The sequence below is a fragment of the Fundulus heteroclitus genome, chromosome 14 (assembly GCF_011125445.2).
Source record: "Fundulus heteroclitus isolate FHET01 chromosome 14, MU-UCD_Fhet_4.1, whole genome shotgun sequence".
NCBI classification, from domain to species: domain Eukaryota; kingdom Metazoa; phylum Chordata; class Actinopteri; order Cyprinodontiformes; family Fundulidae; genus Fundulus; species Fundulus heteroclitus.
Genome location: NC_046374.1, coordinates 27,602,845 through 27,617,579, shown reverse-complemented (window position 1 = coordinate 27,617,579; position 14,735 = coordinate 27,602,845). Strand labels below are relative to the sequence as shown.

Below are 14,735 nucleotides of genomic sequence, written 5' to 3'. Positions count from 1 at the left end.
AAGACTTAAGAAAACTGATATGGGAAACATGATTAATATTGTCTATTTCACTATAAGATGCTGTTGCAAGAAGTTAAGCATCAATTTATATATACTTTACGTTAAAATCCAAGCTGGCCTAAATAATATGGTAAAATCCTGGAACAAATGTGTAAAACATAACCAAGCAAATGGTAAACTTTTGTGAGAAATCTGTGATTTGTTGATCATCTCTAATCCCAGGTTTCAGCTGGTACTGTGTTCATTTTAATGTTATTCAGGATATTGATGAAAACAGGAGGTTTTAGATGATTTGACACACCTTTCACCAGAGCCCCAAACCATTCCCTTACCTCTAAACGTGACACTGGCCAGAGGGTCTGATCGTCTTAAGTTGTTAGCCCGCTGAAGAACGCACCGTAACATGGCTAAAGCAGATTCAAACGGGGCTCTGAAGAACTCCCTCAGAGCCGAATGAATGAGGGGTCGCTGAGTTCAGAAGATCGTAAGGATCCAGGGCAGAAGAGGCGATGGCTCACATGAACAAAAGATGAGCTACGTAATGATCCAAAGGCATCCAAAGTAATCAACCTTGGATGGGTTGGTAGAATAAAAATCTTCTTTGCTCCTTCCAAAAAAAAAAAAGATATCCACCAATTAAAGTTCTTTAAAGCCAAAAAAAGTGATGCTGGTTATCCACGGATTGTTCTCCCGTTTTGTCTCTGTCTGGATCAGAATCTACAGAGTAAAAGTAAAGTAAGTTTTTTCTTCTCAAGGAATCTTTCTGGTTTATTTCTTGTCTCCTTCTGACTCTGTCTGACTTTGCTGTGGAGAAGAAGTGCCCTAAGCGAGCCTGTCAGGAACACACACCTCACATCCAAAGGAAATCTCAACATTTCCTGTGCTCTTTTCCTCTCTTATCTCATGATTGTTCCCTTCTCAACCAAATATTTTCCAGAATAATATCTTTTTCTATTCCCTACACCCGTTTCCTCTCTGTCAGTGCCTTCATTTGACTTGCTCTTTTTGGTAACTGTTTAGGTCTGATTTTAATCTGATGTTTTCGGTAAACCAAGATGGCTAAATGTCCTGATGTTTTCAAAACCATAACAAACTGTGTTAGGCTTGTTATACTTTTTAAAATATTTTACAGAATCTACAGTTTTACTTGTGATTTTAACAGAAATGTCTGCAGGATTCGACTCATATGTAAAAATAAAAAAAAAACTAATAATTTAACTAAAAAATGCTTTAAAAAGTTATTTGTTTAAAATATGTAGCTACAGTACTATCATATTTTGCTTCACCTAATTGTATTAAACATCAGTTACCATTTCAGACATATTATTTGACTAACCTACATTTGGAAATGTATTGCTTTTATTCAAAAACCACTTATTTTAGGCTCATACTATGGTAAATAAAAGGACACACAGTAACATAGCGCCACCTACTGGTGGTAAACTGTTTCCACAATGTTACATTAATTTGGAAAGAAAGCGAAAGTAAACTTTAGGACAAACATTAGTAGAATATCAAAAAGTAAAGTTGATCAAATAAAAAAAAATGCATATTCTCTATGAATCATGTTATAACTCTTGCTGTTTCAAATTAGGTCCTGATTTAAGGTCTAATTGCTGCACTTTATCTTTAATTTTAACTTCAACTTCAAGTCTTAGCTCAAGTCTTTTAGCTTTTGCAAACATGTGTTTTAGATTGATCTCCTTTAAGTTTTATAAGTCGCTTTTTATCCTTCTGTTTTGTCTATTGTCTAAAGTGTTATAGAGTATCAAGAACTTTTTTATTAATATAAGAAAAATCTATAGGCAATGGTAAAATTCTTACAGTTATTGGTTATGATGTCTTTTAAAGTAATGAACTCAACAAGACATTTCCTTTGGTTGTTAAACCTTTTGTTTAACAATAAGGTGAACTAATCCTCGGTTGTTCAGGTAAGCAACCCAGTTTGAACACAATCCCCAGTGCTTTACCAACCCAGATCAAATAACTTACCTAAACATACACCCACTTATCTGCATACTCGCCAAAAGTTATACTCAATAAAGAAACATTAACTAAAAGGTAATTATGTTTTAACATCTCAATATTTGGCAACAAATGAAAGTAATGATTGACTCATTTACATTCAATTTGAACAGCCTAATCTTAAGTCTACATGAAAGTAAAATGGCGAGGATGAAAGGCAGTCTTAACTTCTTGAATGTCAAACAAAAACATGATGAAAATTGCTATAGTGAATTAACATAAATAAAACATTTTGGAGATTTTTGGGCTAGTATTGGCATGGTAGCACCGCTGTGCTTCATCTGGTATCCTTTCTCTCTATAATATTTTAATAGTGAAAAAATAGCATAGCGACTGTGCAAACCAAGGTCAATAGGGAGCTATCCTTTAATAACTTCTTAAATGTCAACAATGCTTATAGTAAATTAACATGAACTTCAGGAGATGTTTAGGGCTAGTATTAACATGTTAGCACTAATATCAAGTATCTCCCTCTGTTAAACAAACAGTTTAACAAACTAGCTAAACTAAGCAGAGCTAATATGATATATTGAGTGTTTAAAAGTCATAGCAGTGTGTGTATAATGACATAAGTGAGAAAACTGCAAGGAAGATTAGATAACATTACTAGCAATGGTACCATTCCTCGGGATCGTTTATTAAAAAAATTTAAAAATTTCATGAATGTCAAACAAACAAATGATGGCAACGGAGATCGTAACATTTCAATCTGAAAAACTCACACAGAAAGAAAAGGCAATCAGAAGAATTTTATTGATACAATATTTTAAGAGTTTGGCGCTCAGACCTCGGCAGGAAAAATTCACGCTGAATTATACTTCAATATGCATAAGCAGGCGTATGAGAATAGGGATATTTCCCCCCAGGCCTGAAACTGGTGGTGGAGTGGAGATAATAAAGTTTGTTCAGTCCATATGATGAACTATTAGAGCTAGATGTCCAACTTGATAAACACAGGTTTGCATGAACTGTCCATGATGAGCAAGCATGAAGCGACTGTGGAGAGGAAAAACTCCCCTTTGGGAAGAAACCTCTGGCAGAACCAGGCTCAACATGGCGGTCTTCTGCCGGACCGTTTTAATGAGTGGCTGGGAATTCCGTAAGAGTCCAGGAGGAATTACACTCTGATAGGGACGAGGTTGAAGGAGGACCGTAGGAAAGCCAGGCGAAGCTTGCTACGATGGTGGAGAAGGGGATGGAGGCGGGTTGAATCAGGGTCATCAGAGACACGGTGCAGCCACTGCTTGCTCGCTGAGCAGAAGGCCGAGACGAGGATGTGGAGTTCTTTTAAGATGAACCCAGGATGCTGATTGGCTTCGAGGAGGAGAAGTTCAAAGCTGATTGCCTTGCGTCGGAGACGGATGAGTCTCTGATTGATGGAGGTAGGCAATAGAGTTTCTTCAGTTTGAATTTTTTGCTTAAGCTCCATAACTATTTCAGCTTTTAACTTTTTGCTCTCTCTTATTTTTCATCATAGTAGGTACACCTGGTCTGGCGTTCTGTCAGCTGTGACATCATCCAGGGGAGACAGATCACCTGCTATTACCATCTAATGTAGAACAGATTACTGGATCAATGTGTGCTTCTGTGTTTTTTTTTGTCTCTCTCATTGTGCCTTCTCTAACCCCCAGTCGATTGAGGTAGATGACCAGACGACACTGACCCTGGTTAATAGGAAGTTTTCCTCTCCACTGTCACTTCTTGCTTGCTCAGTATGAGGGATTGCTGCAATGCCATTAACAATGCAGGCGACTGTCCCTGTGGCTCTACGCTCTTTCAGGAGTGAATGCTGCTTGGAGAGACTTGATGCAATCTACTGGGTTTCCTTAGAGAGGAAACCTTTTGACCAATCTGTATAATGTGATTGAATTTCATTTTGGAAAGTGCCTTGAGATGATGCTTTATAAATTGCATTGAACTGAACTAAAAGGAAAGCATTTTGGATATAATCAGGGCGATCATTAACATTAACTTACTTTCTGTGGTGTTTAATTAGATGAGCAATTTTGTTTACATCACAAGAGCGTTTTTTAACCGTAGATAAGACCTTTACTGTTTGTAAAATCTCAACAGAAGCACACATTAAAATATATGAGAAATCTCTTTAAATCTGGCAAAGTGTACGAAATCTTTGATGCCCTGTAGTATAGTTTTACATCTTCAACCTTAAAACCAGACTTCTTTTTTGTCCTTTGTCATGAGTTTCTATAGTGGCTTGTTAAATACATGAATTATTCTAGTTATTTACAAAATGATGACCTTGTTTCACATCTTCCTACGCTCACTGTTACCGAGGGCCTTTAATACTGTATCTGAAACAATGTTTAAACATCTAACTTTTAAATCATAATGCTGAAGTTTAAAATATGCGTCCGTCACAATCTGAGCAATAAGAAGATAATTTTCTTGGCCAACACTGGGATAGTATTTAGAGAGAAATGCAAAAATAAAAAGCAGAACAACAGTAAACTCATGTCTCACTTAAACACAAAGATCTTGTGTAAAGGCTGCTTGGGATTTATAGCAGACAGCTGAATGGTAAATATCTGGATAAGTGTTCATGATGGGTTTTATTCAGTACCAGATTTTTGCCTGGATAGTCACAAGTTTGTGTGTGGTGTCTAAAACCCTGCTGCAGGCTCTGGCCTATATTACACAGGGAAACCTTTGTGCTTAAACAGAGTCATAAGTTCAAGTCTTAGAACTTTGTCAAACTAAATGTTTCCTTAAACTCGACTAAAGAAAAACTCTGTAGACAAAACTATGTTGAAATGCTGACTGATCAATTTGTAGTATTTAAGAAAAATTATTATAAAAGTGACATATATGAGTGACAAAGTTCTAATAAATGAAATAACTAGTTTATTTATGCATTTACCTTCATTTAACCAGGAAGTCCCACTGAGATTAAATGTTGCTAGCCAAGGAAGCAGCCATAAGAATAACAACGCAAAACAGGAGTAAAATCATAAACGACACAATTTACGAGGTTGGAAAAGTTGTGTGAGAAACATTAAGGACCCGAAAGAAGAAGTTATATACTATATTATCATAATTAGTTACAGGTGTGATGGTACGAAATTGTTTCTCAATGCAAATTAATTATTTCCACTGAGCAAATATACTTTTTTTTTCAATTTGTTTCAGATTTGTCAGGTGCTACTTAAAAAAAAATTAACTCATTTAAGGCTTTTTAGACATCGTTATTGTCTCTAAATGATGAGCATGGTCTGTACCATTGTCTATTCTATGCCAGAGACAATCCATATTCTTTTGCATTAACATGCATAATGCAGAGATAAGATAAAGTAGCAGTGATCAGGTTTGTTACATCCTTACTGTTCTGACCCGGAGAGGAGCCACGACTCAGTGCCCCATCTATTCATCTGATCAAATTACTGGAAACTGAGAGGGGGGAGAAGCAATGCAATAATAGTGCTGAAGAATGAGTGGAGATACAAGATTCAATAAATTAAATAGCTTTGAAGTTTTTTTGTGATATATATACATTACAACTGAAATTAAGAAATTGAGAAGAGAAGCCAAGACTTTAATCGGCCTTATGATATTCTTCAGCTCGTCCCAGGAGATCACAAGATCTTCTCAAAGCTGGTAGGATGTAGATTCCTGGTCTGCTCCAGGGTCCAGAGGGACAGGCAATGAAAGGAGAAACCCAAAACCATTCGGATCAGGTGACTGAATTATCTGACTCCATTTGCTGAGGAGGAGCAGCACTCTACTCCAGGCTTTCCTGAATGAAGCGGCTCATCACCCTATCTAGAAACCTACAGAGGAAGTTAATTTCAGCTAACTCTATGCAAGATCTCATTCTGCCGGTCAGAAACCATATTTCTTGACCCTAGGCAAGGGTCAGCCCCATTGGTTTACCAGTTATGGAGCGGTAAATAGACAGTTTTGCTTGTTGCTCTGTCTTGCTACCGGCCTTATGAACAAGGCCCAGAGCCGCCCGTGAAACTGGACACTGTCTCTCTCCCCTGTTCAGGACTTACAAGCTTCTGCGTTACATTAACGTTAGTTTACTGAGTGTATACAGCTTCTGTATATATATCCATTTTACTTTTTATAATACTGTATTGTTATTTTTTGTCTGCACCATCGACACCAAGTCAAATTCCTTGTAAGTGCAAACCTACTTGGCAATTAAACTTGATTCTGATTCTCTAAGCCCCAGTGGGTCGAGGCAGATGACCGTTCATACTGAGCCTGGTTCTGGTTCTGCTGGAGGTTTTCCTTTCCCGTTAAAGGAGAGTTTTCCTCTCCACTGTCGCTTAATGCATGCTCAGTATGAGGGATTGCTGCAAAGCCATCAACAAAGCAGATGACTGTCCTCTGTGGCTCTACGCTCTTTCAGGAGGAGTGAATGCTGCTTGGAGAGACTTGATGCAACCTGCTGGGTTTCCTTAGAGAGGAAACTCTTTGACCAATCTGTATGATTTGATTGAATTTGACTTTGTAAAGTGTCTTGACATGACATTTATCACGAATCAGCGCTATATAAATAAAATTGAACTGAGTTGAAACGAATTGTTGGGTCTATTATTTCCTTACTACAACATATTAGAGAAACAGATCAGTTCAGATCAGGATCAGAGTATCCGCCTTCCGCCCCACCCAGCTATAATTCGTGAAAACGCCACAGAGCTACTTGAAGTCCTCCACTTGAGCCTGAGACTGGGTCTACAGCTAAACATTCCTGACTCTTGTCCTAGCCGCTTCACATTTGGACGTGAACCATTCAAGTGCATGCTGAGGGTCATGGCTGGAAGAGGCCCAAAGAACAACATCATCTGCTAAAAAAGCAAAGTGAGTCCCTGAGGTTGCCAAACCAAGCAGGCACCCTCCGCTTCAACGTCTACACATTTTGACATCCAGTCGATGGATGCCACAAACAGAAGTCCCACATTCACTAGGAACAAGCTTGGCTTTTGTGCAAAAAAAAAAAAAATGCATACGCAGCTCTTCCTTCACTATGCAAGAAACAGACCACTGCTGATTTCTGTCCACACTTGAGCTCTTTAACTCCCGGCTATGATAAGACAACTAAAATAATTCAAACGTTCAAAACATTGAATGATTAATCTATTGAAAGTTGGTTGTTAAATAATATAAAACTTGGTAAGTGGTCAGTCTAAGAAACCTCTGTCTGCTAGCTCTGATTTCAACCCAACCGGTGGACCAGCTGCCCTAATGACGCCACATATCAACACCATGCGAGCAGGAGTGTGAGAGGGAGGAGTGTGGGAGTTCCCAAAGGATGAGCTCTGCTGAAAGATCAGAGGGGTAACCATGAACACAGCCAGGCTTTACAGGAAAAACACTGGCATTCTTCTTCCCCATCTGTCACTGCATCCTCGATTTAGCTGCTCACTCTTTCCCATCATACTAACGCCTGTTCCTCTCTGTCCACCTCTATTTCTGTTTTCAGCCTCACCCTGTAAAACCCTAACACCAGAAGGGGGGTTTGTTCAATAACCTTGCAGCTACTTCACGGTGAGAACCTCAACAAGGAAAAACACAGTTGCACACAAGCGAAGACATTTTTGGCTTTTTGAACTTTCTTCGCTTTCACTTTCCCCTCTGACCCGGACAAACACACACACGCACGCCGTCCATACCTTCATAGGTGACACTGCAGTAGGCGTCACTGATGTCGTCATCTGGCGTTTGAAGACGCTCCGCACACAGGATAAAGACCCGCAACATTGTTCAAACACACACACACAGGCACAAATCCTTTAGATCCCATCAACATAAGCACACACGCTGGAGTCCAGACGACGGACACACAGGTCCCAAAGACATGTCTAGGAAATCAGGGACGATCCAGTTAAAGATAGAGGAGGAAACGGGAAGAGGAGAGAGAATGAATAAGGACTTGGACAGCGACTGGTGGAGCTGTGGCGCTGCGCTCCCTCACCCCACCAACAGCTGACTCATGCATACAACCTGTCCCTTCAATCACAGCTGGCTTAAAGGGCAACACACACGCTCATTTTTCCAGTCATACGTACCCTGAATGACACATAATCATTTTTTCTTCACACTGACAAAAAAGTGAGAGAAGGTTTCCATTCAGAGGATGCCTTTACCAGCACTTGACAGGCGTTGGATTGTTTTTTGTTTAGTTTTTTGCATGAAACCAAGGGATCACAAACACATGCTCAGGCCGTGCATTTGATTATATCGATACAAATATGTTAAAATCCTCCAATTTAACTTATTGTAACATTTTATTTTCTGGGGATTTAAAGTTACATCCTCCATTTTTTTGTGTTTCTGATCAACATTTGAGCCACAAAACTCCTAAATGAGAGAGTATGACCCCCTCATCAAACCAGAAGGGCTCTGACCGACCATAAGCTAGTAAATACCTTTTTCAGACTCACAGTATAATGTTGTATTACAGAAGACCACTTGTAAAAAGTGTAAAATAAGATCCTTCACTTTAGATCATCATATGTCATTTGCTGTGGTTGAGAGGGACCCAAACATGAGCAGGAGGTGGTACGGATCAGAAAAGAAAAGAAGAAGAAAGCTTATAGGTCAGGAGTAAACAGCTAAAAAATAAAAAAATAAATACATTATCTTTTAGAACGGAGGAGTGATCCAAATGTGCTTGGTCTTTACATAGGTTATACTTTTGAACAAGTGACTCAGGGCTGGATGTGTAAAGCAAGATTGACATTTTGACATTAAATGGGGCTTAATATCACAAAGTAAAAGAACAAATAAATACTACATGTATAATCAAATGAGATTACACAGCATCCTCAGCATAACAGCTTACTGTTATATTTGAGGTGGGTTGGAAGAAGTATAAGCTTATTAAATCCTACCCCAGGTCCTCTGAATTAAAACGAAAAGTAGATTAAATTGTTGTGTGTCCAAAATGTATGGGGCAAGATTGAGCTTGTTTATTCCACTTAAACCAAACCGTATCTGTATCCAACCCTAACACCCACTTCTAAACTAATACATTTTGGTAAAAAGAAATAACCAAAATAAAATATTAGTCTCCAAGTTATTATCCAACTATGTGAAAGTTATTACTAGTCTGGATCAAACTCTGAAAAGCGCCACTTTGGGCCATATGACTGAGATGAGACCAATCTCATGCTTTGGATCAACGAGGATTAGAGCAAGAGAGAAATGCAGTTGGGGGATTTCACAGCTTGAACGTTTGACCTCATGTCCTGTAAAATGTCCCACGAGTACTTTAAATGGCATTGCTTGACCAACTGGTAAAGAACAATATTAAAAAACGCACTTAATTACATGCAGACAAGCGCAACGGATGATGTTTGCTAGTCTGTGCAAGCTGGAATATGACAGGAGGGGATTTCTGTTGCCCTTCTCTATTTATAAGATGACCCACTTGGCTGCAGGCATTTAGACAGTGAGTGTGCCCTTGTGCTAACTTTAGAGTTGTAGATAAAGATCAGTATATTGACCCCACTTCTTACCGTGTGTGTTGCAGCTCTATAAATCCTCTTTATGCTTGAAATATGTAATTTGTCTCTCAATCTAAACAGTAGACAGAAAACATCCTGTAAACATAGATACAGTTTTTTTTATCAGTTAAACAAATTAGCGTGTCCCCTAACTCTACTAAATAACCTGCAAGTCACCAAATACCATTTAGGAGAAAGACAAAGTTCCATATAAAGATACAACTTTTCTTATGGCATCTGTATATTTATTGTGTTGACAATATTTTTGTTGCTGTGATGATGAAGAAAAAGAACAAGTTGATAAAGTATTACACAAAAACTGCAGAATGTTTAACTAGCAGCTCAGGAGTAGTAGAAATGAATAGAAACAAACATGCTTCTGTTCCACAATGACTGTATTTGTCCTGGTAAATAAAGGCCTTGGTGAAGTTGGCCTCCCCACATTCTTCAAATTTAACAAAATTGTGTCAAATATTTTAGCAACATTAGTGCCTGCTTAGGGCACAAATTTTTTGTTGTTGCCTCTGCTGCAATCATTTTAAAGATATTGATAGAAATGTGTAATTTTAAAGATGCAGATAAAAGTTTGCAAAAGGTCATCACAGGTCAACCGGCACACTCCCACATATCCAAACACAAACTGTAGTGGAACGTTCTTCCCACAACGTAATAATTTGTACAAAGTCCTTTCTAAATTCTAAGTTCTTGGTAAGGCAGTTAAGAATATCCAACAGCGGTCAAAAAGTGAACAAAAGTAGCTGAGTTTCGGTCCAAGGCGGTTTATTGCAACAACACAAGACAACCACAAATGAGATGAGCTCCGGACAACATCATCTGACAACATACAGGAGCAGTCTGTTTATATACATTCTCTGTGTCTTGGAGCTCCTCCTTTGAGCTCCACCTTTTTATTACGTATTTTCTATCACTTTTCCACGGATATCTTTATTATTTTATTACATATCGGAGGAAACTTCCCGAGGGTGCATATTTTTTAAAACACTTTATTGTCCTGCCTCCTTCCACATGGCCCCACCTCATTATGTTAACCTCAATTGCAAACTGGCTCCCCATCATTATCTTTTTGCTGATGACAACACTCCATTATATTAACATCATGTGGCCATGCTAAACAGTTGTACATCGTTTCCTCTTCCTGGACCTTTACCATACATCTTTTGTTCACAATACAACATAATTTGATTTCTGATCATGATGTTTTCCATGGTGCACCATGTATGTCTGACTGCCCTTGCCTGTGTGCGTCTAACTCTCAGCTTGACCTCAAGACTGACACACACATTTCCCTCAGATACATGTTAAGGCACACTTTTAATCATAGTGATAGGAATACATTCATTGTGAGATATATAAGCACACCCTTTAACTAATGTGACAAGAAAATACAAGTACTGTGAGAGGTTAATCTACTACAAAACACAAACACACGTTATCTATTACTAAAACAAAGACAGTGTGTGTAAATCAATTTGTCCTTGTCTGTCCTGCTATGAGTTTAAAGATACTAAAAGTTGAAGATCAAAATATCAACTATCTCTCCCTTATTCCTTGAATTCAGACATAAATGGTGTACCAAGAAGAAGAACCGGACCAACAGTATAATGTAGATGATGAAAAAAGTTATGATATTATGATGATGATGATGATGATGATGATGGTGATGATGATGATGATGATGATGATGATGATGATGATGATGATGATGATGATGATGATGATGATGATGATGATGATGATGACCCCAAACAGAAGAAAACAGGCTTGGCAAACATTTTTAAGACAATGGTATTGTTAGTTATAAAAAAAAGATAATGGTTATGAAGAAGATGCAGATGTTTGGCCTCATTTAGATTATATGCCAACAATGTGAGCTTTAGCTATCCAGCCCTTTGAAGAATAAAAATGTGCTATGAAATCATCATCAACAAATAATCAAGAGAAATTTAATAACAATACAACGTCATAAATCATTAAAAATGAATGGAACAATTACATTTAAATAATAAAAGTAGTAAGTGTGTGTGTGAATGGTTGTTTGTCCTGTTTTTCTCTGTGTTGCCCTGCGACAGACTGGCGACCTGTCCAGGGTGTATCCCGCCTCTCGCCCAGTGAACGCTGGAGATAGGCACCAGCACCCCCCACGACCCCATGAGGGAGAAGCGGTTTGGAAAATGGATGGATGGATGGATAATAAAAGTAACAGAGATCATATAAAAAACAAATAGCATACTTTAGATAACATAAATAGTATATATATATATATATATATATATATATATATATATATATATATATATATATATATATATATATATAAACTAATTATATATAGTATTTATATATGAACAGTGGATCACAAAAGGAATACAAAAGGCATGTAAAAAGAAAAACAAACTTTATAGAGAATTTCTAAAACATAGAACGTCTGAATCAGAAAACAAATATAAGAAATATAAAAATAAGTTAACTAATATTATAAAAACATGTAAAAAGGACTATTATTATAAATTACTGGATAGGAATAAAAACAACATTAAGGAAACATGGAATATTTTAAATAGAGTCATTAGAAAAGTTAACAATAACAAATATCCAGACTATTTTATAGATAATGAACAGAATATAACTGATTTGAAAAGTGTCGTCAATAAATTTAATAGATTTTTTGTTAATATAGGACCTCAATTAGCAGAAAAAATACCGACTACAAAAACTGCAACTCAGCAATATCTAATTGAGAATAATCCCAGCTCCTTATATCTCAACCCTGTACTAGAAGAAGAAATCATAAACATTGTGAATAACTGTACAAATAAGACTTCCACTGACTGTGATGATCTGGACATGAAAACTATTAAAATAGTAATTAAAGGAATCTCTAAACCACTAACTTATATTTGCAATTTATCATTTCAAACAGGATCATTTCCCAACAAAATGAAAATAGCGAAGGTCAAACCAATGTATAAAACTGGCAACAAACACCTCTTCACTAACTACAGGCCTGTTTCTCTTCTCCCACAATTTTCTAAAATCCTGGAAAAACTCTTTAAGAAAAGACTGGAACAATTCATAGAAAAACATTCGCTACTTATCAGCAGTCAATATGGATTCAGAGCAAACCGGTCAACATCGCTGGCCGTAACTGACTTAATAGAAGAAATAACCAACGCAATAGATAGTAAGAAACTGGCAGTAGGGATATTTATAGATTTAAAGAAAGCTTTTGATACAATAAATCATGAAATCCTACTTAAAAAATTAGAACGCTATGGAATTAGGGGAGTAGTTTCTGACTGGATGAGGAGTTATTTAAAGAGCCGGAAACAATTTGTGAAATTGGGAGATGTGGAATCTGATTGGCAGGAGACTGTCTGTGGAGTACCACAAGGATCAGTATTGGGACCAATTTTATTTAATCTTTATATAAATGATATCAGTAAAGTGTCCAATGCATTAAAATTTATCTTATTCGCTGATGACACAAATATTCTAGCCTCAGGAGATAATTTAGAGCATCTTCTCTCAACAGTCACTTCAGAGATTAGTAAGTTAAAGATATGGTTTGACCATAACAAATTATCCCTAAATTTGGACAAGACGAAATTCATGGTCTTTGGGAACTGTTATAAAAATATTGAAATTCAAGTTCAAATAGAGGACGTAACTCTAGAAAGGGTTTTTGCTAATAAGTTCCTCGGTTTAATAATAGATGACAAAATCAGTTGGAAACCTCATATTCAACACTTACAGAGTAAACTCAGTAGAAGTATATCCATATTGGCCAGAGCTAGACATGTATTGAATGCTAAATCACTTCATACTCTATATAACTCTCTGATTTTACCATATTTATCATATTGCTGTGAAGTGTGGGGAGTTAATTACAAGAGCTCTTTACATCCGGTAACCGTCCTACAGAAACGAGCCATTAGAATCATCCATAATGTCGGTTATTATGAGCATACAAACCCGCTCTTCATAATATCCAGAATTCTCAAATTTGACGACCTTGTAGAATTTAAAATGGCTCAATTTATGTTCAAGGTATCAAAGAAGTTGTTACCTGAGCACATACAGAGCACGTTTTCTGAAAGAGAAGGGGGGTATAACTTAAGGGGTCACTCAATCTTCAAGATCCGCAATTTTAGAACAACAAGGAAAAGCTTCTGTATTTCAATTAAAGGTGTAAAGTTATGGAATAAGTTACATGAAGATTTAAAACAAAGCAATAGTTTAACACAATTCAAAAGAAGGTACAAAGAGGTAATTTTCAATAGATATACACATGGGGACAGAAAGCAATAAGGTGTGTATTGAAGATAATAACTTGGTGTAAGGGTTTAGAAAGATAAACCAGCATAAAATGGGAAAATGTATAGGTAAATATTAGTAACTGTTACTTCAAACTGCCACTTTGATTTTGATTTTTTTTTTTTTTTTTTTTAATGACAGTAGGACTCTAAAATCTCAAGTGTTTAGGGGTAGGAGTTTATAAGTTCTCACTTCTTCCTATCCCGTTTTTGAGCATGATATGTTAACTGAAACAAAAATCTGTATTTTCTCTTCTTTCTTATGCACTTCTTGTTACTGTGCACTATTTTATTTTTATATTTGTATCATGTTCGAATAAATAAATAAATAAATATATATATATATACACTATTTATATCTATATATCTATAGATAGATAGATAGATAGATAGATAGATAGATAGATAGATAGATAGATAGATAGATAGATAGATAGATAGATAGATAGATAGATAGATATTAATATATATATAGTATACATATAAATGTTTTATGAAATTTTTATTCAGGTTCGGAAGAGATCGGCAAGACACAGATAAGGACTAAAACACTGTCTCTATTAGGATAATAGTGCCCATATTTATTATTCCCCACAGAATACAGCAACACAAAACAGCAAGCACTTCTTGAACACTATTTCTGCTAGGACAACTATGTTCTTATGATATATATATATATATATATATATATATATATATATATATATATATATATATATATATATATATATATATATATATATATATATATATATAAATTGTGACATAAGAGCAATAACAACATACCCTTGTTATTACCCTTTTTTTCAAAAAGGGTAACAACAATTATGTGGGAAACATTTTTCTTTTTTAAACAAATCTAGACCACAGAATAGCAATGCCAGGGGAATAGGCTTCTTCAACA

General features: G+C 36.5%; 1 protein-coding gene across 10 annotated transcripts in view; it reads right to left on the bottom strand.

The window, feature by feature from the left end:
• Positions 1-7,962, bottom strand: part of dysf (dysferlin, limb girdle muscular dystrophy 2B (autosomal recessive)) — a 107,686-nt gene extending 99,724 nt beyond the window's left edge. For 9 of the 10 annotated variants that reach the window (XM_036146653.1, XM_036146655.1, XM_036146659.1 and 6 more), the window contains exon 1: positions 7,662-7,962. In XM_036146653.1, the coding sequence (XP_036002546.1) occupies positions 7,662-7,749 (88 nt within the window). In that variant the 5' untranslated portion in view covers positions 7,750-7,962. The remainder of the gene's footprint in view (positions 1-7,661) is intronic. The other variant, XM_036146656.1, reaches the window with a different exon arrangement.
• Between the last annotated feature and the right edge of the window lie 6,773 nt (positions 7,963-14,735).